At 56.5% G+C, this 26,819-nt stretch overlaps 1 protein-coding gene across 6 annotated transcripts in view; it reads right to left on the reverse strand.

Annotated features, from left to right (window-relative positions):
• Positions 1-383: 383 nt before the first annotated feature.
• The window catches only part of CTIF (cap binding complex dependent translation initiation factor), a 273,428-nt gene continuing 246,992 nt past the window's right edge, over positions 384-26,819 (reverse strand). For 5 of the 6 annotated variants that reach the window (XM_012745339.3, XM_012745341.3, XM_012745338.3 and 2 more), the window contains 2 exons: positions 5,912-5,965; positions 3,749-4,131 (listed from right to left, as the gene is read on the reverse strand). In XM_012745339.3, coding sequence (XP_012600793.2) covers positions 3,916-4,131; positions 5,912-5,965 — 270 coding nt within the window. In that variant the 3' untranslated portion in view covers positions 3,749-3,915. Of the gene's footprint in view, positions 4,132-5,911; positions 5,966-26,819 lie in introns of all 6 variants that reach the window. The other variant, XM_012745342.3, reaches the window with a different exon arrangement.

The following is a 26,819-nucleotide window of genomic DNA, read 5'->3' on the forward strand; positions in this document are numbered from 1 at the left end:
TCAGCCCTCTTGAAATGAGTCATTTCCAAATGCCACAGTGACATTTCCGGGGAAAGGGTAGGTTTGGGGGTTGGTTAAACCAAACCTTTAGTGCGAGAGCCATTCTCTCTAGGCCTGGCCTAGTTCTACCAACTTGGATGGGTCCGTTCCCAGATTCTGGGAGCACAAACCTGCTTCACCCCCATCCTCCTGGACCAGCTCCTTCACAGCCTTCCTCCGCCCGACCCTGCCCTGCTCCCCGGCAGCCAAAGCTCGGGAATCTTCTCACTCGCTCTCCTCCTGGGCAGGGGCTCCTTGAGGGCCCGGCCAGCACCTGCTGGGGCACAAGAGCCCGTGGGAAAGATTTCCTTTGCTGAACACACAGAGAACACGCGTTGGGGGCCTTTTTTGGTTTTTTGGTGGTGTTTATTTTGTTAAACCCGCTTGCAGTTTGGGCTCAGCTGGAAAGCAGGACACACGGACGACGGAGGGAAGGCGGGCGCGCGAGCAGGAGTCCGCCGCAGTTCTGGCGGGAGGCCCCGGCCCTGCTGCAGGGAGGCGGGTCCTGCTGTCCAGCTCCCAGCGGGCGCAGGGGCGGCGGCCAGCCCTTCCGCGCAAGTGTCCCGGGCACGGGAAAGCCGTCTTCTCTCTGACCCTCGTCCTCAGAGGCCCTGCCAGAGGTTTCCCAACAGAGAGCTCGGCGGCAGCGGGGGACTCGACTCCCCGGGTGGCCCCGGGAGGCCGTGGGACCAGGAGCGCTGGCCGGTGTCTGATGCCGGATAACAGACCGGGACTTGGCTGCTGGCGTCTGGGGCGGCCCCATGGGGGGGGGGAGGGGGCTGCTCCGGTGGCGGCCCCCGCCCCTCCAGCTGCCAGGCCCGCTCCGCGGTACAGTTCCCACACCCCCCCACCGCATCCCTCGGAGAAAGTAAAATAAAATAAAATAAAAATTAGAATAAATAGCGACTCGGCCAACATTTACATTTACATGACGGACAGGACGAACCCCAAACCGTGAAGGTTTACAGACTGATCGAGGAAGGACAAGCAGACGGAAGTGGGGGTGAGGGGGCACACTCCCCACCGGGGGACGTGGGGCTCCCGGCCTCGTCCAGGGCAAGCTGGGAGCCTCCCCGGGGGCTGCGGCCCAGAGCGCAGGCAAAGCCACCGGGCCGTGGGGAGCAGCGCTGTGGCAAGCCAGCCGCCGCAGAGGAAAACAATGACTAACTCATCCTGACAGGCAGGGGGGAGCGACCGGGACAGGATCGACATCAGATGGCCGGGCAGACCTCCTCCACGCGCCAAGCACTGTGGGCAAGTGGGGAGGACACCAGAGCCTCAGAAACGCAACGTCCAGCTCTGCCTCCCAGCGAACACACTGGGAGGTCGGCGTGGGCACGGCCGCCCTCACTCTTCACAGGGCGGGGGCGGGTGTGCGGGGCACCCGCTTCTGCCCCCAGGTCCTGTCTGAGTGGTCTCCCCTGGGGAGCTGCCTCGGAGCCTCAAATTTTAGGCTTTGCTGTTGTTTCTGGACAAGAAAGAAAAAATGTTTTTTTTTTTTTTTTTTCCCAACGTTTTCCTTCCACGTCTGAGAAAGGAGCAGCGACCTGCGTATTTAGAAAAACGGCTCGAAGTGTTGTTCGGGTTGGCCAGGAAGCGCTTTCAAGCAATGGAACAAACTAGGCGAACCGTACGCCTGGAGCCACCGTGACACGACACGTAGTTAAAAATATATTTATATATGTGTACATATTTATATCTCACTTCTCCACACTCCTAACAGCCAGGGAGGGCGGCCCTGGGGCAAGGCCACCAAGGAGGGCGCGAGGAGGAAGGGGCGTCAGGCCTCGGGGCGTCCACGGCCCTGTCGCCGCTTCTGCGAGGCGCCAGCCCCCCGCACAGTGTTTGGGAGCTCCCTGCAAGAGGCTCGTTCTCCGGGCCGCGGCAGGGCGAGGGGCCGCTCGCAGGCCTCTCGGCAGATGCAGGCACACCCCGCACACCCTCTGGGGGGGAGCAGGGCTCGCAGAGGGCGGCGTGCCCGGCTGGGCTGCCTGACCGCGAGAGCGTGACCCCTGGTGCCCTCTGTGAGCACCCTCGCGCCAGCCCCTCTCCCCTCAAGGCCTCTCGCTGGGCGTCTGGGGTCCCTGGGCCCCGGGCTGGGCCTGCATGGAGCCTGAGGAGCAGAGGCAGGAGGCAGAAGCTTGAGGAAGCGAGTGAAGAAAGACGTGGGGGAGAGGTGGGCAGAGCGGGGGCCAGGGGCAGCTCGGGCTCTGTGGCAGAGGCCACAGACCTGTTTCAGGTAAACCTGCTCCCCATCACCCCGTCCCCCACAGGCTCTCTCGGGGGGCTGGCCCAGGCTCCAACACTGGGGCCAGACCTGGGAGAAGTGGGGAAGCGGCACCCCACCCGCCTGCTCTCTCAGAATCAGCAAGGGGAGACCCTCCCCGCCCCTCCCCTCCCAGCCAGCTGGTCTGAGCACACCAGGAGGGGCCCCATCGTGACCCAGGGCACGACCAGCCTCAACAAAGGAGCAAAGAAGGAGGTGGCTGGCCTCTGACATTTTGGGGGGTTCATCAAAGTGTGTGCCCCAGACCCCGGAGATGGAGCTGCGCAGACACCTGTTACGATCGGAAGCCAGCCTCACAGAGCTGCCCCGCGTCCTGCTCTTGAGCCCTCACAAAAGGGGCTGCTCCCCAGGACGGGGCCTCTCAAGCAACCCCAGCCTGGAAAGCTCCATCTGGCAGCCCCACCAGGCCACTGACTGTCCCTGTCATGACTGGGTGGATTCGCCCCTTCCCCAACCGCTGCGGGCGGGCTGGGCTTATGCACCCTGTCACTGAGGCTAGGACAGGGACACAGCATTAGCTAAACCTGGAGGTCCCGGACAGCCGGGCGGCTCCCACCTCACCCCTCTCCCCAGTGAGACCCGAGAGTGGAGCGGGAAACACCACCTAGCGCTGTGGTTTTAATTCAACAGCTTTTGTGCCCTGTTCCCCACGAGGCCCGAGGGGCCAGGACTGGGCTCACTGTGGTCCCAGTGGCCAGGAACACAGGATTCCAGCCGGGACCCCTGCCGGGGCAGAAGTTTCCAATTACCCTAATTGGCTACTGGCAAGCTGTCTGTGGCTAGAATCCTTCCAGAGGGGGCCGGGTTTGATCTCCCACTAATCCGGGGGTCCTCGCGGTGCTGACTGTGTGATCACATCGCGGGCATTTTCACCGAGAGAGGAGACTTCAAAGCAACCGACTTTTGAAAAAATAAAACACAGTAAACAAAAGAGTGCGCGAGTAGAACTGCAAACTCCATCTCCCCCGCTGCCCCCGACCCCCTGGGCCCGGGGCTGGGGGCTGCGGGGAGGAGGCGGGAGGGGGCAGCGTGAAGGTTAGAGAAAAGCTCAGCCTCAGCTGACAAAGGCCGCGGATTGCGGGGGGCGGCTGGTGGGGACCGTGCCTGCCTTTGTCCTCCCGGACATCTGCTACACGTCGCCTGCTGCCAGTTGGCGACTACGGCTGACAGCATGAGGGAACAATGCGAGCCCCGTCTCCGACCCAGTTTTTCAGCCTTCTGAGGTCCTTTCTGACCCAAGCGGTACCCGGCCGAGCGGAGTCAGACATGAAATCCCTCGCACAAAGCTCTGCGGGGACGGGTCTGGGGGGAGGCGGGAGTGAGGAGGGAGGGCCAGGGCCACCAGGAAAAGAAACATGCTTCCCTTATTGGCGTGAGCTGCCGCATGCTCGGGCTGGGGGCTCGTGCGGGGGCTCCTCTCAGGGATTCCATCCCTTCCCCGTCTGGCTCCAGACTGGCCACTGACGCTGCCTGCCTTCCTCCCCGCTTCTTCCTCCAGCCAGGGCCACCCCTGTCCTCCCGCCTGTCCATCTGGCCCTGCGCACCAGGGCCCCAGCTGCCCGCGGGCCGCCCGCCAGGCCCCCTGGCTGTCAGGCTGTCAGTTTCTGGATGGTTCTGTTGTAGTACTGCGTGATGGGGGGCGTCAGAGGGTTCCAGCTGTTGGCGTGGAGCTCGATGACCTCCAGGAGCAGCGACCGGGTCAGCATGGACTCCGAGGGGCACAGCATCTTGTCCCGGGCGCTGGCCAGGAGCTCTGTCATCATCTCGGGCAGCTGCTCCTCCAGCAGCCGGCCTGTGCTCTGCAGCTGCAAGTACGAAGTGGGGTTAGGACGGGACTCGGCCCTGCAACGGCCCCCTGCCCTCCTTGGTTGGGTGGACCGGGGCGGGCACAGGAAATAGCTGGCTTGTCTCAGGGACAGGCAGGCCCAGGCCTCTGTGCCGTGGCAGGAAGGAGGGCGGGGGGCTGGAGGTGGCCACAGCCCAGGGTAAGATCCCTCATTAACGAGTGATCTGCCAGTCAGAACCAGGACATCGCCTGCTGCCCGGGGCAGAAGGGGCCCTGGCCAGGAACGTGCCTCTTGTCCCTTTTACCCAAGAGCCTCCCTCCTACAGGAAGCCTTCCCTGACTACACTCACACCCCCCAACAGCGCCGTGATCTGCTCCCACTGGCGATCAGGTGGCACCGTGCTCATTTCACTTGCTAGGGCGTCTCTCTGGGGATGAGCTCAGTCATTGTTACCTGCAGGCGTCTGCGTGGAACTTGAGAGCAGGGACAAAGGCTCCTATTTCCCTTTCTCTCTCCCCTCTCTCCTGCCCCCAATCCCACCCCACCAGGCCCTAGAACTGACCTCTGCCCACGCCCATGACACGAGGGGGCAGAGAAACGTGAACCGGGGAGCAGGCCAGCCCAAGGTCCTGCCCTGCAGAGACCCCGATCCTCTTGAAAAGCCCAACTGGGCAGAAGGAGCCCCTGTTTTCAGGGATCGGAACACCCCCAGGCAGCAGCCCCCAGCCCCTCTCCAGACGCTTGCGATCCCCACCTCTGCCCTGCCCCAGTCTTGTCCCACCCATTTTTCTAGGCTCTACCATCTTCACAAAGCCTTCCTCAAGCTCCTAAGTGCCCCCTGACCTCTGTCCTCTGACCTCTCGGGGCTGTGTGCTCTGTGCCCCCATTTATTTTACACACTGCACACCCACTCTGTGTGTGGGGGGGGGAGATCTACCCTTACTCAGACGGGAAGCTGGTTGGGGCTGCTTTCTCCTGCTCCCCCACCTCTCCCTGTCCCACGCTCCTTGTAGGGTGCCCAGCTGGATCCCAGCAAATGAACGGGGGACGGGGGGCGGGGGGACCATCCCACAGACCTGAGGCTGCGGTTGGGCTCCCAGCACTTTTGGCTTCTAGGCTCCCTGGGTGAGGCCTCTGTGGCTGGCAGAAGCCGCCTGACAGTGTGCTCGTGACAGCCCTGGCAGGTTCTCTTCCCTGCTGCGGGAAGCCCCCCTCCTACCTGCACCCCACTGCGTGATTCTAGGCTGTGTGCGGAGAGCAAAGACTGCCCCGGGGACTGGGCCAAAGCCAGCCTCTAAAAGGAAGATCCCAGAGGAAGTTTCCATGAGCAGGGGCTGCACTGTGGGGACAGGAGTGGCACCTCCTGAGGGGGCTGCTGTGGGGTAGGCAGTGCCAGTACAGGAACACCAAGCATGAGGCAAAGCAAAGGGGGCACAGGGGGTCGTCTGGAGTCTCTTAGGTCATTTGTGTGGCATGCCTGATCCAGGAAGCAGGTGGCCTTAGGGGGCAGAGAGCAAGTGGGCAGTGCCAGCCTCTGTCTGTCTCTCTAGAGACCCAGTCTCGCTCCCTCCAGCCAGTGGTGGGCTGCTCTCTCCATGAGCATTTACTCTGGTGTAGGGTGGACAGTTCTGGATGCAGAAGCCCATGCCCACTCCTGGAGCCATCTACCCCCAACCTTGCCTGAAAAAGCTTTCCCTTGGCCTTGCGGATGCCTCCAGCGACCCCTGCACCCCACGACTGCTAAGGCACTCGGGGTGCACGGGGTCTGAGGTCAGGACGTCTGTGGCCCCCGGCTTACCTCCATGGAGCAGCAAAGGACAGCGTCTTCCTTCACATCCTGAGATTGCAAGAGCTGTGGGAGAGAACGGCAGAGAACGCCATGAGGGTGACGGGCTAGCTGCAGGCCCTCGTGCGCCCCTGCAGCCCCTGCTCCCTGCCCTCCTCCCTCCAGCCCCAGCCCCAACGCGGCTTGTAACAGACACCTCTGAGGGTCAGGCCCGAGCGAGAAGCCCGTAAAAGAAAGAGAAAGCAAGCTGCAGCCATCAGCAGTGATTTTTCTGACGGGCTTTGGGAGCCGGAGGACAGTGCTCATGTGGGGTGGAGCCCCGGGCCAGGTCAGCACGCCGATTAGAGGACATCGCAGAGACCGGCTGCCGTGCTGGGATTGTCCCCTGTTAACAGCTGGGCAGCTAAGATCCTTAGAGAAGTGAAATCAACTTTGAGGTGTCCAATTGGTGACTCCCCTGTGTGTGAGGAGGCCCAGCCGTGGGCTCTGGCGCCCCTGGGCCCGGCTGTAGAAGGATGTCCAGTAATCAAAGCACGCTTCTCCACTGGCCCTGTGCTGTGGACTGTCCTAATCACGGCCACATGGCCTCGCCCAGAGAGAAGCTGGAGCTGTCGTTAACCGTGGTCCAGTGTTTGGGCTGCCCATGCCCAGATCTAGGCTGCCTGGCTCACTCTCTCAATCTCTTTCTCTTTTTTTTTTTTGAGACAGGGTCTCGCTTGTTCACCTTGGCTAGACTAGAGTGGCATCATCATAGCTCACTGTAACCTCAAACTCCTGGGCTCAAGTGATCCTCCTGCCTCAGCCTCCCAAAGTGGCTGGGACTACAGGCACGTGTACACCATGCCTGGCTAACTTTTCTATCTTTTGTAGAGATGGGATCTCTCCATGTTGCTCAGGCTGGTCTTAAATTCCTGGCCTCAAGTGATCCTCCCTCCTCATCCTCCCAAAATGCTAGGATGATAGCTCCCAACTGTCTTTTAAATGGAGATGTAATTCCCAGAACGTGAAATCTACCATTTGAAAGTACTGGTATATAAGTTAGTGCTTTTTAGGACATTCCCAGAATTCTGCCGCTGTCACCGCTATTTAATTCCTGAGCATTTTCATCGTCCCCCAAACAAACCCATCCCAATTAGAGGTCACTCCTCATTCCCTCCTCCCTGCTGCTCCAGGCAGCCTCCACTCTACATGGATCTGGCCACACTGGACGCCTTATATACACGGAACCATACAAGATGTGGTCTTTTGGGATTGGCTTCTTTCATTTAACAGTGTTTTCAGGGTTCGCTCATGTTGCAGCGTGCATTGGTATTTCATGCCTTTTTATCGCTGAATAATACTTCGTTGTGTTGGGTACATCCCGTTTGTTTATCATTCATCAGCTGATGGCGTTTGTGCTGTGCCCACTTTCTGGCTATTACGAACAAGGCTGCCGTGAACATTCACGGATCGGTTTTTACGTGGATGCGTGTTTTCAATTCTCTTGGGTAGATGCCTAGGAATAGAATCGCTGGGTCATGTGGTAGCTCTATGTTTAGCTCTTTGAGTAACTTCAGGCCTGTTTTCCACGGTGGCTGAGCCATTTTACGTTCTCATCAGCCATGCACGGGGTTCTGGTTTCTCACCAATGCCTGGCACTTCCCAGTTTTCTGATTCACTCTCAAGACCCCAGCAGCACTAGGGTGCTCCCCACCACCTGCCCGAAACTCCCTCTGGGCACAGCCTCCAGAGCACCCAGTTCTCCCCAAACTCCGCTGGCCACTCCTCCCACTGTCCCCTCTGCTGCTTCTCCTCCCAGTCCCTAAAATAGGTGTCCCCCGATATTTTGCTCCCCAAATACTTATCCTCAGACTTCTGCTCTTCTTGACACCAGCTCATCCTGCCACGTTGACCACCCAGCTATCAGGGGACCCCACATCCAGCCTGTCTGCAGGGACCCCCCCACACTTGCTGGGCTTCTCTTTCTGGATGACACCCTGGCTTTACCGCCTGTGCCTCTAAGCGCTCACTGTTCCCTCCAGCTCAAAACCGCTGTCATTTTCCTTTTCTCTCATCACCCACAACCAAGAGGGTAGCAGGTTCTGTTAGTTTCCCTCTGAAATGTCTCTAGAACATTTAGCACCCCCCTTTCCTGGTCTCTGGCCTCACTTGAAGGCAAGGTCCTGTGGCTTCCCTCGTGGGGGCTGCCTGGCGTCCTGACTCATGTCCCCATTCCCAGGTCCTTCCCCCGCAGTCCCTGCACACCTGGCCAGAGTGATCTCCCCACCACCCCATGCCACACCCCAGGCGACCACGCGGCTCAGGACAAGCTGGCCACACAGGCAACTGTCACAAGGCAAGCCTGACAGCAACAGTGAGTCACGGGGTTCCAGGTCAGGCCACAGTTCCCTGCTAACCCACAACTCGAGGAGCCCAGTAACGCCTGATAGAATTCATACAAAGGTGGTTCACTGTTTTTATGGAGAAACATTTTGGGACATTTCATCCACAGGAAGTTTTGAGCCATGTATAGCACTCATTCAGTAAATATGGAGTGGAATGTGAAATGAATGAAAACGTACTACATACCAGGTAAAACACAAGAGCCACTTTCCCACAATTTCCACAACCTCGAAGCCAGTGTAGACCAATCAGGCTATAGACTCAGTCTATCTGACCTCGACCTGGCCTCTCCACCCCATGCCAGACGTCGGAGCTCCTTGGTCACACTGTAAGAGATGCTCAGGCGGCACTTGAGAAAAGCAGTACAGATCTACCAAAAAAAACCCCCCCAAAAAACCAAACACACAATAGTGGGGGCTCATCCACTTCACAAATTCACAGCTATTTGCTGAGTACCTGCTCAGGCCCAGCACGTTCCCTGGAGGGAACAGAGCAGACCGAGTCCTACTCCGGGGACTGGAGATGAGACAATAAACCAATCAATATTTGTATCAGATGGTGATAAGCACTATGCTAAGCACAGCGACCGATATGTTAATCAGCTTGATTGACTCATTCCACTTGTACACATATATCCAAATGTCCCATTGTACCCCATAAATGTATACAATTATGATCTGTCAATCAAAAATAATGTTAATAACTAATTTTTTAAGAAGGTGGCCTTGAGTAAGGGTGTCAAGGGTACTGGCTTAGTGGCGAGGGAGGTCAGGGTGCCAGGCCTATGACGCCTGGTTGGTGTGGTCTCCGCAGAAGGCTCAGGGCGGGGGAGGGCAGGGGCCTGGCCCGTGGAGGAGGCCGGTGTGGGGGTGAGGAGCACACGGGAGCGTCTCAGGAAACGAGGCCAGGGAGGCAGCGGGGCCAGGGCCCCTCAGCCTTGCAGGCCAGGACAAGACTCCGAGTTTTCCTCTGAGCAACGCGAGCGCCTTGGCAGGGCTGAGCGGAGGCAGGACCGGGCCCGGTTATGTTCTAAGTGGACCATTTTCCTTGCTGTGGGAGGCAAGGGCAGATGCGGAGGGACCACAGACAGAGTGAGGAGTCAAGTCTGTACATATTTGTCTCTGGAGTGGATGGGGAAGGGGAGAGAGAGAGAGAGAGAGAGAGAGAGAGAGAGAGAGAGAGAGAGGTTTCCATGGGTTTCTGTGACCTCCCCTTCGCTCAGGATAAAGGCTAGACTCCATATTTGGTGCTTGGGCTCCAAGTGATTTTCCTATCTCAACCGCCATACTCTCCATCCTTCAAGGCTGGGTCCCGTCCCAGCTGCCCCCTGGCACCTTCCCGATCACCCTGGCCCACTGCCCTCCTGCCCCTCGCCCCCAGGGCACTCCCTGCCCCCCCACCCCGTGCTGGCCACACGGGCGAAAAGCCGCGTTCCAGCGTGACCTGTCGGCTTCCTGAACACAGACGGCGCCACTCTCATCTTCGCTGCTCTTTAACGCAGGTGTGGCACCCGGCAGCAGCGGGGCCTAAGTGTTGGTGGACTCGATCTACGTGCTGCTTTCTGCATTTGCAAATGGAAGGGCAGAGGGTGAGGAGAGCCTGCAAGAGCAGGTTGAAGGCGGCATCCTCACCCACTGACAGGAGAGCTGGGGCCAGAGTTTGACCTGGGCACGGCACAGTCAAGGAGAGCTGAAATCACACATGACCAACGCAGGGGGCCGTCCACACTGCAGGCTCGAAATCCAAGCACTTACCCCTCATTTATCCCGTTCTCCTGTCCTGCTGCACCTAGCCACCCAGCCCAGGCGCCCACCCAGCAGGAGCCATGGCATTCGCTTCCGGAGGCCGAGGACACAGGGCAGTCTTCAGCACATGCAGACAGGCACAGGGGCCCAGCAGGCAGGTCGGGGGGCTCGACTGGCCAGAGATGCTCTAAGGGACCAGACCTCATTCCCTCACCTGTGCAGGGCTCTGTCCAAACATCCCTTCATCCCTGCCCAGCCTGCTCACTTCCCACGTCCCTCCTGGCTCACTTCTCTCTACAGCCCCTGACACAGTATCTGCTTGTGTGCCTACTGTCTGTCTCCCCGTCTTTGTGACTGCAGGACCTGGTGACTGCCCTTCCTGTCCCTTGGGCCGTTGTCCCTGCCCCTACCCTGGCCAGGGCAGGGCTCTCAGGCAGAGCTGGGGGGGTGGGTTCTCAACCCCAGGGCCTCTCCTCCACCTTATCTTTCTCCTGGTTGTTTGGGAAAGTCTGCCTTAAGCCAAAAATCACATCGTGTGCGATAGGCTCTCTTGCAAAAGGCCCACTGGGTTTTCTCAAGGAAGTCAGGGAGGTCTGGGAGTTTCTCATCTTACTTTTCCCTCCCAGTTGCTGGACCGCAGAGAGCACAGGAAGGGACTAGGTGGTTGCAGACTATGCACTGTCCTCCCTCGCACAGGGGCTTGGCCTCTCATTGCCTGCTTTTGAGAGTGGACTCTCAGGCCCTTAGACTGAAGGGACCATGGAGGGCAGCCCCCTCAACCTCCCTCGGACAGGGGGCAGCTTTGCTGGCTGGGGGCACGTGGCTGGGAAGTCACCGCCTGCTGCCTTCTATGTGTAACAAGGGGTTGACCTGCCTCCCCCAGGACCCCTTGACACAACTCCGTGGGCTTCCTCCCTGGGACCCCAGCGCTCCTTCCGGAGCCCCCTCCCAGGCTCCCCACGCCTCTGTGTGACCAGTGGCCTCCCACGAATCCTTATGGGACCTGCCTTTGTGGGCATGATCCCAAGGGCAGGACCTTCTACTCTTCTGCCTTGGCCCAAACTTACCTGTCCTGTGTTCCATTTCTTCAGGGCTCTGATTTCCTAAGGGGCAGCTAGTTTTTTGGATACACAAATCCCTGCTGAAATGTTGAGGGGCTGACTAGCTCCCTCATTTGTGGATGCTCTATTGGGGATCTTCGGGAGGCCATTGCTTTATTTAACTCAAAGACAGGTCTTAAAAACTACCGGCAACCCGGCCGCATACTGGTACACTGGTGTTCACAGCAGCATTACTGACAACAGCCGAGAGGAGGAACAGCCCAAATGTCCCCAACTGATGCATGGACAAGCAGGTGGTATAATATATGCACATAGTGCAATGTCATTCAGCCCAGAACAAATCCAGACACACGCTGCCACATGGACCCCGAAGACAGTATGCTAAGTGAAATAAGCCAGACACGAAAGGACAAATGCTGTATGATGCCACTTCCATGAGGTCCCCAGTGTCATCAAATTCATAGGGACAGGAAGTAGAATGGTGGGTGCCAGGCGCTGGGGGAGGGGGAGTGGGGAGTTAGTGTTTAATGGGGACAGAGTTTCAGTAGGGGACGATGACAAATTCTGGAGATGGATGGTGGTGATAACAGCACAACAATGTGAATGAATGTAGTGCCACAGAAGCGCACACTTAAAAATGGTTAAAATGGTAAATTTTACGTCCTATGTATTTTACCACAATAAAAAATATAGTTTTAAAAATAAAGGCAGTGGCAGGAGCAGGTACCATTTGTGTGTCCCTCTCCCCTGCTGCCACCCTCTGGGAGAAGAGCCACCCCAACAGGGAAGGCCAGGCCGCTCACCGGGGGTCTGAGGCCCCGGGGTGGGGGAAGAGCAGCCCACTCATCAAAGTCCCTGGCACAGAGGGACGTGTGCGGGCCGGGGCAGGCAAGCCACCGGCGCCCTCGAATGCTGAAATGTGTTTCTTGGACGAGAATCCAAGGCAATTGTGCGAGCCCACACAGTGTTTGTTCGGAAGCTAATGCATTCCTGTCCTATTGTCTCTGCCGGAGACTTGTTGTGGGCACACCCATCACATCCTCCCTCAGGGAGAAGCCAGGGTGCTCCAGTCGGGCTGTGGGAGGCCCAACAGCAGTCAGGGAGAAAGGCGGCCTGGTGGGAGTCACCCGGAGTCCCCGGGGGAACGGTCGTAGGCGCGGGCATGCTGCACCAGGCGTGCCCAGGATGCAACCGGGCTGGTAGCTTGGGATGCCACCCGCAGGGACGGAGAGAGGGTGCTGATGAAAGAACCCATGGGGCAGCCGCCCCGTGTGGGCAGGGATGAGCACTGTCCCGTCTTACCAGTGAGCGGTGAAGCGTCCACCCAGGGCAGGCTGGGAGGCCCTCCCTGAGCACCTTCGCTCGCCCCCAACGCAGCCTCCAACCTTGGTAGAACCAACCCCAGCCGCCAACGCAGCTCTGCCGAGCCCAGCCCCGCCTCCTCCTGCAGCCTCCTGCCTCTTGTGCAGCGGGCGGAGGTGGGCCACAGAGCACTGGGGACTGGGGAGCTTGAGGGGAAGTTCACGGAGGCTGGGTTTGCTTGGCCAGGCAACAGCTGGGCCAGAGCTGCGGGAGGACAACCTGAAGGAGTGGAAGGAGCCACAGGCCAGAGGAGAGGGCACGAGGAAGAGCAGAGAGTGGGAGGTGAGGGCTGCAGTGGCTGAGGAAGCCACCGTGATCGGCACAAATGCCGGCAGTGGAGAGAAACGGGGCAGGGAGAAGAAGGGGCAGAGGCAGAGGAGACAGCCCTGGCAGGTGGCACGGGTCTAGAATGACGGCCACCTGCATCTCAGGAGTGCCCTCAGGGCCACCGCCCTGCGCCTCTGCTGGCCCTGGCCCTGCACCCACAGCCAAGTCTAGAGGTTAGCACATGAACTGATGCTCGTGATAACGACCTTGAGTCATCCAGAAGAGGGTCAATTATGTCTGGGTCCCTTTTCAAGGCGGCAGGGAAGTAGATAATCTACCGGGGAAAGGCTGTCATCAAAAATGTGCAGCCGGCTTGGAGTCGGGAGACCTGCTGCTCACTAAGAGGAAGCAGCATGTCACTTAATCGCTCCCCGCCTCGTTTTTTACCTGGGAACGGGCATAATATACACCTAGGATTGTTTTGAGAGTCAATTGAGATAATGTAGGCGAAAGAGCTTTGAAAAGTGCAAAGCTTGATTCAAATGCAGAATGTTATTATTGTGATTGCATTTATATCTTTAGAAACAGGTATCTTCCCTGAAGATCTCAACACACTTTGTATGAACCATCCCATTTACCCTCATCACACTCTGGTGGAGACAGGGAAAGGCCACAGGCATTATCATCTCTCCTTAAGAGACAGGGAGGCCACGGCTCAGTAGTTATGTGGCTTGCACAGCCAGCCAGCCAGACGGCGAGTCTGCTTAGAACTAGACGGTGCTCGAGAGTTCTGGGTCAGCATTCTCATTCTCAGAGAATGATTGTAATGTCTCCCAGATTAGCTAATCCTTATTTTGCTAGTGGGAGCTCATAATTTTTAATTCTGTTGATTGGTGACCATAGTCAACCTGAGCCTTCACAAAAGTGAGTCGATTTTACCTGTTCTTTGTCTGCGTTGGCCACCACCTATCCTATCCACCCATCTACCCACTAAACCATCCATCCACCCATCCATCCATTTACTCATCCACCCACCCAACCATCCATCCATCCCCCCACCCATCCATCCACTCATCCACCCATTCATCCACTCACCCACCCACCCATCTATCTACTCACCTACTTGTCCATCCATCTATTCACTCACCCATCTACCCATTCTGCCATCCACCCTTTTATCCATCTATCTACTCACCTACGATCCATCCATCCATCCATCTACCCACCCTTTCCACAACATATATGGAATACCTACTATGTACTGAACATTGTATAAATACAGGGACAACACAAGGAATAAGACTTACAATTTATAGTGTAGTAGGGGGAAATCAAGAGACTTTTGCTAGGTCTATGGCATTGGAGCATGGGATGGAATGGTGGTGGAGAACACTCCAGGTATATGGTGTAAGAAGAATGTACCAAAGCAAAAAACGTGAACTCGCAGAGTGACTGGTGAACAACAAGTATTTCAAGATGCCCCAAATATATGATCATAAAGAAAACAAGGGCCACATTCTAAAGGGCTCTAGATGCCATGCTACCGAGTTGGATCTTATTCCAAGGGACTGGGGAGCCACTGAAAGGCTGTAAACTGGAGAGTAGTACGATAATATCTGCATTGTAGAAAGATCCTTTCTGGCGCAGTGTGGAGAGTAAACTGGAGCTGGGAGGGTGGTGTGGGACTGGGGGCAGGGAGCCCGGTGAGGGGGTGTGGCGGGACGAGGCGGGCACACAGGGAGGGGCTTGCTTAAGAGGCAGACTATGTTCAGGGGCAGAAGTGCGGGGAGGAACAGGACAGTGTAGAAGACACACAGCCCCCAGGCTTGCGGCTTGGTCACTGGATGAAGGATGTTGTCATCAATGATGCTGGGAAGGCGGGAGAAGGTGGTTTTGGGGAAAGTGAATTTTGAGCTCAGTGTTAGAAATGTTGAGTCCACGGTGCTTGGGGCTGGTCAGGGAAGGCGACTAGTGGGAGAACGGTTATCTGGCAGCATCAGAGCCCACGGGTTAGAGAGTCCAGGCCACCGTGCGAGTGAGGTGACCCGGAGGACACACAGAGTGAGATGAGAAGAGGGCAAGGGCTCCCAGCCTGCACACAGCGACGTCTGCAGTGGGAGAGAGGGAGAGGGACCCCCAAAGGAGGAAGAGAAGTTAAGCAGAGCAGGAGGACGTGGCGTCATGGAAGCCAAGAGGCTTCCAAGAAGTAGTACCAAGGTCAACGGTGTCAAATGCTCAGAAAGGTCGAGTAAGATGAACAACAACCAAGGTCACCTGGATCTGGTGATTAGAAGAGTGGGGGCGACCTTTGCCAGGGGACGTCAGTGCTGTTTGGGACAGTGGCGGTCTGGGGTGCAGACAGAGACAGCACATTATTTCTTTCTTTTTTTGGGGGGGGGTTCTGTTCTTTCTTCTCTCTCCTTCTCTCCCGCCCTCTTTCTCTCTTTCATCCTTGCCTACAGAAGAGGAGGTTAGCATGCTAAGAGAAAGAGACTGGCAGTGTCACGTGGAATGGTCTGGGAGTCCGGTAGGGTAAAGTGGAAGAGCGCTGAGCCTGTTGAAAGGTGGAGGTGAGCGGGCAGAGTGCAGAGGGAGGCATGATAGAGGGGAGGGAGGATAAGGTGCACAAAGAGCCTTAAATAAGAGAGTGGGATCAGAGAGGAAGGGCCAGGGTGGCCCAGGGACGTGGCCTTGATGGACACGTGCAGATGCTCACGCTGCCCATAATCAGTGCTGTTTTTTGTTCATTACTGTATTGCAGACACCTTTAGGAGGAAAATACGCCCCAAATGCCACTTTTCCACAAGTCTAACATGGGGCCCTGGTACGGTGGCTATGGTCAGATGTCAGGAAATTCATGGTCCTGACCTGGCCTTCACCGCAAGCTTGTGCCCTGTGGTCTGGCCACCAGCCCCCCTAACTAAGGCGGGCAGGCACCCTAAATGCAGACGAGGCACCCAGAGGCAAGAATCAGCCTCCTTCTTGCCGAGCTTGCAAACCGCCTGTACAAAGTGGCGACAGTCAATGTCACACGGGCGATGCTTCACCCACAGCTGGCCCCAGGGCTGGAAACGTAATCTCGGGCTCAGAGCAGACACTGAATCCTCCTGCAGACATCACAGCCAGAGGAAAGGGCCACAGCTCTAGCAGCTCATTTTGGGGGCCAAGCCCTGGCCAGGAGGCAAGTTCTGTTCACAGTTCCTGCAGCAAGGACTTCCCAGGAACCTGAGTTGGGTTTGAGACTCCAGGGAAGTCGGCTGTGTCTGCAGCCAACACCTCCCGGCTTCCCTTTAGGGCCCTTCCCATCCCTTCTAGAAGGTCCTTCTCTGCTGGCTGCCCCAGCATCTAAGATCCCTCCTAAAGGGTGAACAGGAAATGCCAGAGGCAGCTGTGAGGCTTCACCTTCCAAGAAGGGGGTCTCCTCATTTGTCACTTGGCTAATATTTTTTGCATGTTTGTTCTAGGTGCTTTGTGTACATTTTAGAATCCATGCATCCCTATACCAGATTATCTGAGTTAGACACCACTGTGACTCCCTTCACGTATAGCTGCAGAAACTGAAGCACAGGGAAGGAAATGCCTCCCCAGGAGCATGCAGTCCATGGAGAACGGCTTAACTGCTGCCCTCTCCCCCCTAAATTTTCAGACAAACAGGCTGATGGGGAGGGGCTGGCGAAAGGGAGGTGACCCGTGTTCTGGGCTGCCTGCAATGGTTCTGAGTTTCACCTGTCCTCCCAATGTAATTGGTAAAAGTGCCCTTCCACTCTCCCAGCTGCCCTGATTCAGACTGCACGTTTTATGGTCACCTAGACTGGGGGTTTCACCTAGCTGCCCTCCCCAGGCAGCTCCTCAGGCCTCCATTCCCGCAGTGGGGCCAGTGCTCCTGCCCATCTCTGAGGACTGGGAAGGTCGGGGGAGGAGGAGGACTCCAAAGGCCACCAAGTGTCCCTAGACCTAGTGAGGGGTGGTTATCATTGCAGGAGATCAGGGCACCTGAGCCATAGCACACACCTGGGCCACAGGCCTCACTAGAGCCTGCCAGGGCCCCTGGTTCCCCAAGGAAGGCACGGGGACAGCACGGAGTTATGGTAACCAGGCACACTGTGGATTGCTCCCTGCCGCAGCCGCGGGGCCTGGGGGGAACAGCTGGAGAAGAGACAGAGGGGAGAGCAGTTCCTCTCCGGCCTCCCTGCTGGGCAGCCCAGCCAGGAGTGCCCCGCCCAGGGCACAGCCCGGACCCTCATGCCCCACTCTGAAAGAAGGACTGCTTTGTGTCTGACTCAGCACAAAACATCTCCCTGCGGCAGGGGAGGGGGTGGCGCTGGTGGGGGCCAGGCCTGGGGCTCTGGGCGGGTGGGCAGGCCCCGTCTCTGAACTCACGGGTCTGTCCGGGCATCTCTGGGACACTGGGCAAGCCCAGGAGAAGGGCAGGGCTGGAGTGGGTGCCTCCAGCTGTTGCAGACCCCTGCCCCAACCCCTGCCCCAGCCCCTGCCTCCCACCCTGCACCTCCGCCCACTTGAGGCCTGGACTTGACCTTGCTGGCTTTGGGGGGAGGGTGTGATAAGCGTCTCAGTGGAGGGAACTTGCTGCCTGCAAAGGCATTTTCCGGCTCTCTAAAGTAAACAATCAAACAGGAAATTAATCGAGAAACCCACATCAACGGGAAGGTTCAGGTTGTGATTTTCACAGCCCCAGAGCCAGGAAATTCGAAGTTACAGTTCCCATAGCAACTTGCCTGTAGAATCAGCGAGTGCTGGGCTGGAACAAGACCTCCAGGGGTCAGCTAGGCCAGCCCCCAGCTCCAGGCAGCAAGTCTGAACGTCTCAGGGTGGACGGGCTCTTCCGAGGTAGAGCACCAACCCTGGGAGAGTTGCAAGGCCGGGCTCTACTTTCAGTGCTGACAATGATGGGCCACTGGTGGACCTCTCAGGGATTCAGCTGTCCCCATTCTATATTTCCATATTCCCACTGTTGTCCCCCTAGTCCCACATTCTATGAAATGGGAATGATACTCGGCCAGGCTTCCTACATTGCAGGCTGCACAAGGCATGCTTCTTATTCACACTCTCCTTGCTCTATGCAGTCCCATGACGGCCTCTTCCCATCTCTGTCCCATCCTGATTGTCCCTGAATCTTGTGCTTGGCCTTTGGCCCATCCTCTGGTTGTCTCTCCTTCCAGAAACATCGCAATTGGCTGACAGGTCCAGGAGCTTCCAAAGCAACCACTAAGGTGGCTCCATTTCTTGGACATCCTCTTTCCCCTGTCCTCCCACCCCTTTGCAGGACCAAACACATAACATTATCATAGTGACTCAATGCACTCAGTGCTGCCCTGATGGATAACCAGGTCAATTTAATGAAACCAGAGGCAAAAATATGCCACCTTCAAATAGGTAGGGGTTGTGCATCTTGGCTGGGGTTTTCTTTTGTGTGTGCGATCAGTGAGGAGTCCCCGCCTGGCAGGAAAGGAGATAAGGGCATTGGAGCTCAAGCCCAGAAGGAAACAGTCTGGAATCCTTCCCTGAGAGCCACCCTGCCCTCCCACCCGAGATGGCCACTAGGAGCTAGACGTCCCGGTCAGCCAGCCGGGACCCTTGGATAACACCAGCTGAGGTGACAGCGAGCGCTTCCCGGGCACCAGGCCTGTGGCAGAGGGTGCCTGTCTGCCCGCCCACCCGCCAGCCTTCAATTGAGCCAGCAGTGGCAAGAGAGAAGTGGCGCCTGCTGGGAAGAGACAGAGCGTCTCCTTGATTTCCTAACAGGCGCAGCTGCATGCCAGGGCGGACGGGCCAGAGCGCTGGCCTCGCTTACGAAACAGTCCTTTCCTCCTCTGGGTAGGCTTCCCTGGGGGTGGCCAGACCACTGTCCAGCCACCCAATTCCCTAGAGGCTTCCAACTGAGCCCAGGCCACAAGGGTACTGCCCATGGCAGAGAGGCTGAGTTCTCTGCAGTCTCAGAGGCAACCTCGGGGAGGTCACGGTCACTGAGGGCCATCGGCCAGCTCCGGAGGAAGGGCCTCTCTGTGCCCAGAGTCCAGGGGAGGCTCCAGGTCACGGGTCCCCTGCATGCTCACTGGCTGGGCATAAGATTATCTGCAGGGCTGTCCCAACCCACCTTTCTCCCAGCCTGGGCAGAAGCTTCTTAGGAGGTTCCTCATGGTGTGCCTACGTCAACCAGGTGCCTGCCCCTTTTCAATGCAGGGGGTTGTTGCCAATCTCAGATTTTACAGGGTGTGTGGGTTGGGGAAGGCATAAGTAGCTGGCAAGGGGTGCTGAGGACTTAGAGAAGGGACACACTGGCTCGTTCCTCTGCCACCAAGCATGGAATTCTAAAGAAACCTTTGCTTAAATCATGTCCTTTTCTGCACGGTAACCTTGGCATGCTATATTTAAGAAGAATAAACACCCGCAGTAGCCTGGTTGCCAGACAGAGGTGCCAGTCTTCCAGGGGCTGGCGGTGGGGCTGGAGCTTGAAGCCACATCGCAGAAGCTGGGCTGGAGGTCTGGCCTTTGAGTGAGGGAGCTCAGCTGGTTCCGCGGTGGGTTTCGGTGTAAGGCGGTAGCCAAGGACCAACTGGGCAGGGACAGCTGGGCCTGGGACAATTAAGCACTGTTAACGTGCAGAGAATAATAGGGCTGTGCTAAAGGCATAATTAGCATTGTACTTGGAGGAGCAGCCACCCCATAGAGGGCCAGACAGGCCTGGGCTGAGAAAAGGGCCTGGGGCTGCCTGGGAACGTCAGAGGGACGGACTCTTTGCCAAGTCTAAGAGACTTGGAGATAAGAGAATTTAATTGGCACCTGGAAGTTTGTTTGGCTTTAGAGCCTTACCCTTCATCGAATATAAATTTTAATGATGAGACAATTTTTCTAAATGGAGATGATCTTTTTGGATGAATGAGCCTGTGAGTCAGTATTTTGTACCGTCCGCATGTTCTTACTGTGTTCCACTGGCCGGGCTGCAAGGGGGTAAGAGCTTAGCCTGGCATTCGGGCCGAGTGCCAGGCAGGCCCACTCCAGCCCTACAGCCCCTCCCTTTCCTTCACAGACCTCGGACCCAGCCGAACGCATCTGTTCTCAGGTCTAAGGATCCATGGGGTCCTTGTCTGCCTCCAGCTTCTGCTCGCCATTCTCTGCTGGGCAGGTCTTTTCCCATCTTGGCTCCACTTACCTGATCCTGCAAGACCAACCCAGGGACCCTCCTGCAAGAAGCCTTCCCTGACCTCCTCCCCTAAGCCCTGTAGCTGGCAGGCTCGCTGCTCACAGCCCAGGGCAGCCATCTGGTTCTATTAGTTCTAGGTCTAGGCAAGCATCTACTGAGAAGAGTTCTTTTCACATAGCTCATAGGACCTTGTGTCCAGCCGGCCCTCTCAGAGTCCCTGAGGGTTGGGTTTCAGGGAAAGCATGGCTTGCTGCTGGCCAGGGCAAAGCCACCTGGAAGGGCCTCTGTTCCCTAGGACGTAGCCCCTCCATGACACAGAGGCTGGGAGCAGGGCAAGTCCTGCCCCCAACTTCTCCACGGAGTCTGAAATGGTAGTAACAACTTTTCATTCATTCATTCATTCATTCATTCTCAGATGAGAGACAACCAGAGGATGGGCCAAAGGCCTGGCAGTGCGGCTTCACTGGCTAAGCCCTGGCCACATTGGTTCCCTCTGTTTCGTGAGAAGGGGACAACAGCCCGAACCTGAGCGAGCATGAGGAACTAGTACTTGACAAGGGCCCCCAGTGGCTCCTGGAACCTTCTCACCAGGTGATGGCAGGTGACAGAACTAAGCAGGGACACATGCTGAGATGTCCTGTATGTGTAGTGCACAGGAGGAAACCGAAGGCCAATGCCACACAGCGGGCTGGTGGCAGAGCCAGCACCAGAGCTCAGCTTCCCTGACTCCTGGCCTGGTGCTCCTGCGGTAGGCAGAGCGGGGGCAGGAGGAGGAGGAAGGCCCGGCTAATCCACACACAGGCACGGTCAACTGTGGGCTCCTGAGATTCCCTACCCTGCTCTCTGCCTGTCTGGGGGACCGAGGCAGTTTGGCAGCCTGGGGGGACCTGGTGGCACGTTGGGAACTGAAGGGCTGAAGGGATGGGGCTGGGGATCTCCTTGGTCCCTCGGAACTGCCCAAACATTTGGAGCTGGGGTGTGAGAAGTCAAGAGCCTACCGGATCTTGGGGGGCTACAGGGTGGTGGTGATGGTGATGGCGGAGGGGTCCCTTAGTGGCCAGTGGTGACCCTGCTGTCCTCCAGGCAGAGAAGGCAGGGCTCCTGCAGCCCTTGCAATCAGGCCTTGAAAAAGATCGGGCTGATTATGGGGACCCAGATGGGCCCCTGTGGGGGCAGCTGGCTGTGCTCAGAGGGGCCCCCTGACTGGGCCTCATCAGCCCAGGAGCCGGCAAGGAGAACAGTTTAACCACATCTGATCTTGGTGAATGTTCCAGAGCAAAGTGGAAGCCATCTCTTTACAAGAGCGGCTGCTGGCAGTGGCGGAGGGAGGTGAGTGTGCACCTTGCGGGCTCCAAGGCACCGTGTCCCAGGCAGGGGGTGTGCCTTCGCGCCTTCCTGCAGCAAATGTTCCAGGCTAGGGACTTGGGGACATGGGGCGTGGTGGGAAGTGACAGTGAACAGCCCCCCACACCAGCCTCCCTCCAAGCACCCTGCCCGACGTGTCCCTCGCGATCCTCACAGAACCCCACCCCTGCTTTACAGCCCACGCCAGAGGCTGGACTCCCCCAGGGCCACATGGCCACTGAGTGGCAGTGCGAGATTTGAGCCCTCTCAGAAGCCCCTGGAGGGGTCTCAACCCCCCTGAGTGGCCTGGGGTGGAGCACAGAGGAAGAGGGTGGACCAGTCTGGAGCTTTTTCAAACCCCAGCAAGAGGTGTTGGGAGTGTGGCTGGGGCCCGGACCCTGGAGGGACAGGGGACAGGAAAGGACAGATGAGCTCTGTATTTTGGGAGGCCAGAGCTCCAGGATTTGCAGACAGATTGGATGTGGAGCCCAGGTGGGGAAAAGGCAGGAATCAAGAATGACTCCCAGGTGTCTGGCCTGAGCGAAACTGGGTGGACAGTGGCTTTGTCCACCAAGACTGAGGCTGGCCGGAGGAGAAGCAGGTTTGGGCATTTGAGTCTGGAGGTCAGAGGAGGGTCCTGCTGAAGAGGCATTTTTAGTATTTAAAGCCATGAGGCCGGATGAGATAATTTAGACCACGATTTCTAGCCTTAGAAGGACTAGCATTTTGGGCATTCAATTCTTTGTTGTTATGTGGTAGGATGTTGGGCAGCACCCTGGACTTCCACCCATGACATACCAGTGGCACTTCCCCAGTAGTCACAACCAAAAACATCCCCAGACATTGCCATAGCCCCCAGTTGAGAACCACAGGTCTAGATCAGGGGTTGGAAACCTACAGCCAAATCTCAACCAAATCTCTCTTGCAGTCTGCTCTTTGCACAGGCCAGAGACCTAAGCATGATCTTTACACTTTTAAATGGTTGAAATACATTCCAAAGAACAAGGGTGATATGTAAAAATTATATGAAATTCAAATTTCAGTGTCCATAAATGAAGTTTTGTTGGAACACGGTCACTGCCCCTGGTTTATGTATTATCCACGGCTGCTGTTTCGACACAACAGTAGAGTTTGTAATATGGCAGTCTTGACAGTCTTGTCGTTGGCTTGGTGGGGCGGAAGCCAACCCAGAGAGACAGCCTGTAGGAGACGATGCTTTTGAAAATCCTGGCTCTGAAGGGAAGAGAGAAACGGGGCGGTTCCCCGAGGGGAATGAAGGGAGGTTTTCCCTTCAGATGCGTTTGCTGCAAACGGATGTGCTGTGGGAGAGAGACGAGAAGCCACAGGAGGGGGGCCTTGCGTCAGAGAGACGGGGGCAACGGGTGACACTGGAATTGGGGTGGCCGAGTGGGGCTGCTGCTCTGGTGGACGGGCTCCCCAAAACAGGCAGGGACCAAGGCAGGCCCCTCGTGGTTGTGAAGTGCCTGAGACAGCCCATGGACTGGTAGGGTAATTAAACAAAGCTCACTTAGAGAGCAGTCTGGGTTAAGAAGAAAAATACTTAACTCTGGCCTTAGGATTATTTTAAAACCTCACTCTATTATTTGCATTTATATATAAATTACCCTTTCTTCAAGCTGTGTGCTAACTTCATTGCAAAATTATATTAAAACTATCCCCCAAGGATTTATATCATCTTTTGAGAAAACTTTTCATTGAAGGGTAACACATGCAAAAAACAACAACAACAACAACAACAAAAAAACACGTCCAAATTCTGAATATTTGGATGGATTTTCACAAAGGGAACACCCTCGGGTCACCAACTCCCTGGTCAAGAAACTGACCCTTTGCTGGGCTCGGTGGCTCATGCCTGTAATCCTAGCACTCTGGGAGGCCGAGGCGGGCCGATTGCTCAAGGTCAGAAGTTCGAAACCAGCCTGAGCAAGAGCAAGACCCCGTCTCTACCATAAATAGAAAGAAATTAATTGGCCAACTAATATATATAGAAAAAATTAGCCGGGCATGGTGGCGCATGCCTATAGTCCCAGCTACTCGGGAGGCTGAGGCAGGAGGATTGCTTGAGCCCAGGAGTTTGAGGTTGCTGTGAGCTAGGCTGATACCGGGGCACTCAAATAGCCTGGGCAACAAAGTGAGACTCTGTCTCAAAAAAAAAAAAAAAAAAAAAAAAAAAAAAAGAACCTGACCCTTAGTGATACCCCCAGCCCCCAAGTCCTCTCATGTCCCTTCCTTGTACTAACTCTCCTTTGGGGTCGCCACGCTCCTGCTTAACACCAGAGCCTAATTTTTCACATTTTGAAACTCCCAGGTGTTTGAATCTGAAGCGAACACACTGACGCTGCAGGGTGGTTCCCTGCCAGGCCCTTTGCCCGCCTGGTGGCAGCTCCGAGAGCCCCACCTGTTCTGGGCGGCTCCACTCCAGGGTCCCCTTCATAGGGCACTTCTGATTTTGGGGCTCGGTGGGGCAGGCCTGCTAGCCACAGTCTTCAGGGCTGAGAGGTGGACTACAGCTCTGAATGAGATGATCTCTCATGCACCCAAGGGCACACGTCGGGCTCAGGGAGCCATTCCCGAATCCAGGAATCTATCTCAAAAGTTTGGTGCTCTCCTATGCATTGTGTCCATAGACACGTGACCTGTGACTTTCTCAGGAGCATGGATCCCTTTGAGGATCTGATGGAAACTCTGGCACCCCCCCAGAAAAAAAATGCACATCGACCCAGGTTTGTAGACATCTGCGTACAATCCCAGACCCTGAAGGCCACCCGGGGGCCCTGCACACATGAGCCTTACACACCCAGCCTAAATCATGAGCGGGAATGTGTCAGGAGTGTGGGACAGTGACTGTCTCCCTGAGGTCATCGGCAGAGCTGTGGCCTCATGCGTTGCCAGGGCAATCGTGCAGCTTTTTTCTGTGGCTTTTCAGGCTGAGGCTGGATAGCCCTGTGGTTAAGGCATAACGTTAGGGTGGCCAACAACAGCGCCCTAAAGGTGACTGACACTCGACAGATTTGATCTCTGATCCTTAGGGCAGGAGGTAGGGCCTATTTCCCCATTTTATTGATGGAAACTGAGGCTCAAAGAGCTTGAGGAACTTGCCTCAGGCCCTAGCTGGGCCCGAGAACATGGGATTTGAAATCATGTAAGTGTGACGTCCAAGCCCTTGTTCTTTCCACCCTCCCTTCTCACGGAGGGGGCATTTGGCTTCCTTGGAGCTTGCAGGGAGTTTCTCTAAAGCGCACGTCCGGGTGCTCAGGAGGGAGCCGGCTGGCGGCATGAGGATGCCTCGGCACATGCCATCTCCACTCATGGGAAATGACTCACTGGAGTCCTGCCACTCTGGGGCTGCAAGGGACACATGCACATTTCCTGTGTCTTGGCCAGAGCCTCAGGCAGTGTGAGCTGGCAGGCCAGATCTGAAGGCAGCTAGAGACAGAAAACCACCCAGCTCCGCATCCTGGGATGACAGAGCCTCACCCTGGGTTCACAGGACAGAGGTATGTCACCACTAGGCCTCAGTTTTGTCATCTGTAAAACAGGGGTGGAGGTCAGACTCGGTCAGCCATAGTCACGTGGGGTCCTCCTAAGGACAGTACCGGCATCCTCTGGGAAAGCGCCACTTCTTTACGACAGCGATTCTCAAACTTTAATGTGCATCAAAATCACCTGGTGGGGGCATTTCCCAGTTGGGAACCACAGATCCAGATCAGGGGTCAGGAACTGCAGCCCACCGGCCAAATCTGGCCACAGCCTGCTTTTTATGGCCTGTGTGGACTAAGAATAGTTAGTATTCATTTTTGAATACTCGGAGAAAAAAAATCAAAAGAAGAATATTTTGTGACACAAATTATATGAAATTCAAATTTCAGTGTCCCTAAATAAGGTTTCGCTGGCACGCAGCGACTCCCATTAATTTACATACCGTCTACGCTGCTCTTCCGGGAGGAAGGCAGAGTGCAGCCAGTTTGCTCTCGTGGCTTCACGCGGCGGCTCGCACACTACACGTTGCGGGGATGTGGTTAAACTCGGTTTTGCCTCTTGGCCGGCAAAGCCTGAAATATTTACTATTGGCCCTTTATGGAAGTCGGCTGACCCTAATCTACAGAGAGAAGGAAAGGGGCGGGGAGGTGGGGGGCGGCTCATGCAAGAACTGGGATCGCTTCTGGGGGAAAAAATGAGCTGTCAGGAGCTTCTGAGATCCAAGGAAGTCCTGTTCTGGGCTGGGCTGCCACTTGGGATCCTTTCCACCACTGCTCCCAGGGCGATCTCGAAAGCCCCTTTGACCAATAACGACCTGCTCTCTTGCCTATATGAAAACCCGACCTGCCATTACACTTAGATCAGCGGCTCTTACCTAGGAAGCCCCCACCCAGAGGACAGGCCTCAGGGTTTCTCTGCAAGCTTTAATGCACATGGGTGTTTTCTTGGGAGAGGATTCTTGGTGGGCTAGGGACGCCCTACCCCTTCCTAAAACCGAGCATTCTTTTTTTCCTTTGGGGCACACATTTTTTTTCTCTTCCCACTGCCCTTCCAAAACGTGAAAGTCCCTGCAAGGGTAACACTGCACATATACCTCCCTCCTACCTAGGAAAGGGGGGGGATCTGATGGCACTGGAGGGTCTTAGGAGGGTCCACGGAGGCTGAGGAGGGGCGGGGTGTGGAGTAGGGGGAAGGCTTTGGAAAGAAGAAACGGTGACCCAGGAAAAGGACCCCCGACCCCTCCCACTCCATAACCCACTTCTTCCCATTGGCAGCCAAGGCTTGCAGGTCGTGGGGCCACCCTGCCCAGTGGGCACCTCTACTCCCGCCTGCAGCCTTAGCCAAGCAAGTCTCAACTCTGGCCCTGGGATTCCAGGTATTTTCCCAGCCAGCCGCACCTCATCTAATTGCTTTCCAGTCAGCTAATCCTTGGCCCACGCCCTCCGCTGCAGCCAGGCAAGCCACCTCGGTGCGGCCAGCAGACGCTTCCGAGATTCCCCGTGGCCCGCGTCCAAGCCTGGGGCAGCCTCTAGACCCCCCTCGCCCAAACCACATCCTCTTTGCGCTTCCCTACACCTCAAACTCTCCTCTGACTAACATTTCCAAACCAAGCAGAACTCGGTCCAGTCCAGACCAAAAGCGGCAGTCACATTTGCTCCCTGCCACCCTGGCTTGCCACTGCCCAGCTATCGGGGAAGAACAATTAGCCAAAAGTGGAGTCGTACCTACTGTTCAATTCCCAGAGCTAATTGTTTTAAGCAGGGCTTCGGCCTTAATTAAAGGATAATTAGTTACTGAATGTGTGTTTGCATTTCTAAAAGTGTGTTTGCATTTCCTAAGTCTGGCTTTGAACCCTGGGAAACCAGATTCAGCAAATACTTTTATGTTTCAGTACCTCTGAGTAAGGGAGACGGTCTTAATTGCAGCAATGACAGTCCCCTGTGATGAAAAGGGCCACGAAAGAATGAGCTAATGGTGTTTTCCACGCACACGCAGCCACGACTCTGTCCAGCCATCGTGGGGAGGAGCTGGCAGCTGCCCGGCCCTGCATGGCGCTCGCCCCACCTGTGGGTTCTGTTCCTGCCCCCCTCCCGCAG

The sequence above is a fragment of the Microcebus murinus genome, chromosome 17, assembly GCF_040939455.1.
Source record: "Microcebus murinus isolate Inina chromosome 17, M.murinus_Inina_mat1.0, whole genome shotgun sequence".
Lineage (NCBI taxonomy): Eukaryota > Metazoa > Chordata > Mammalia > Primates > Cheirogaleidae > Microcebus > Microcebus murinus.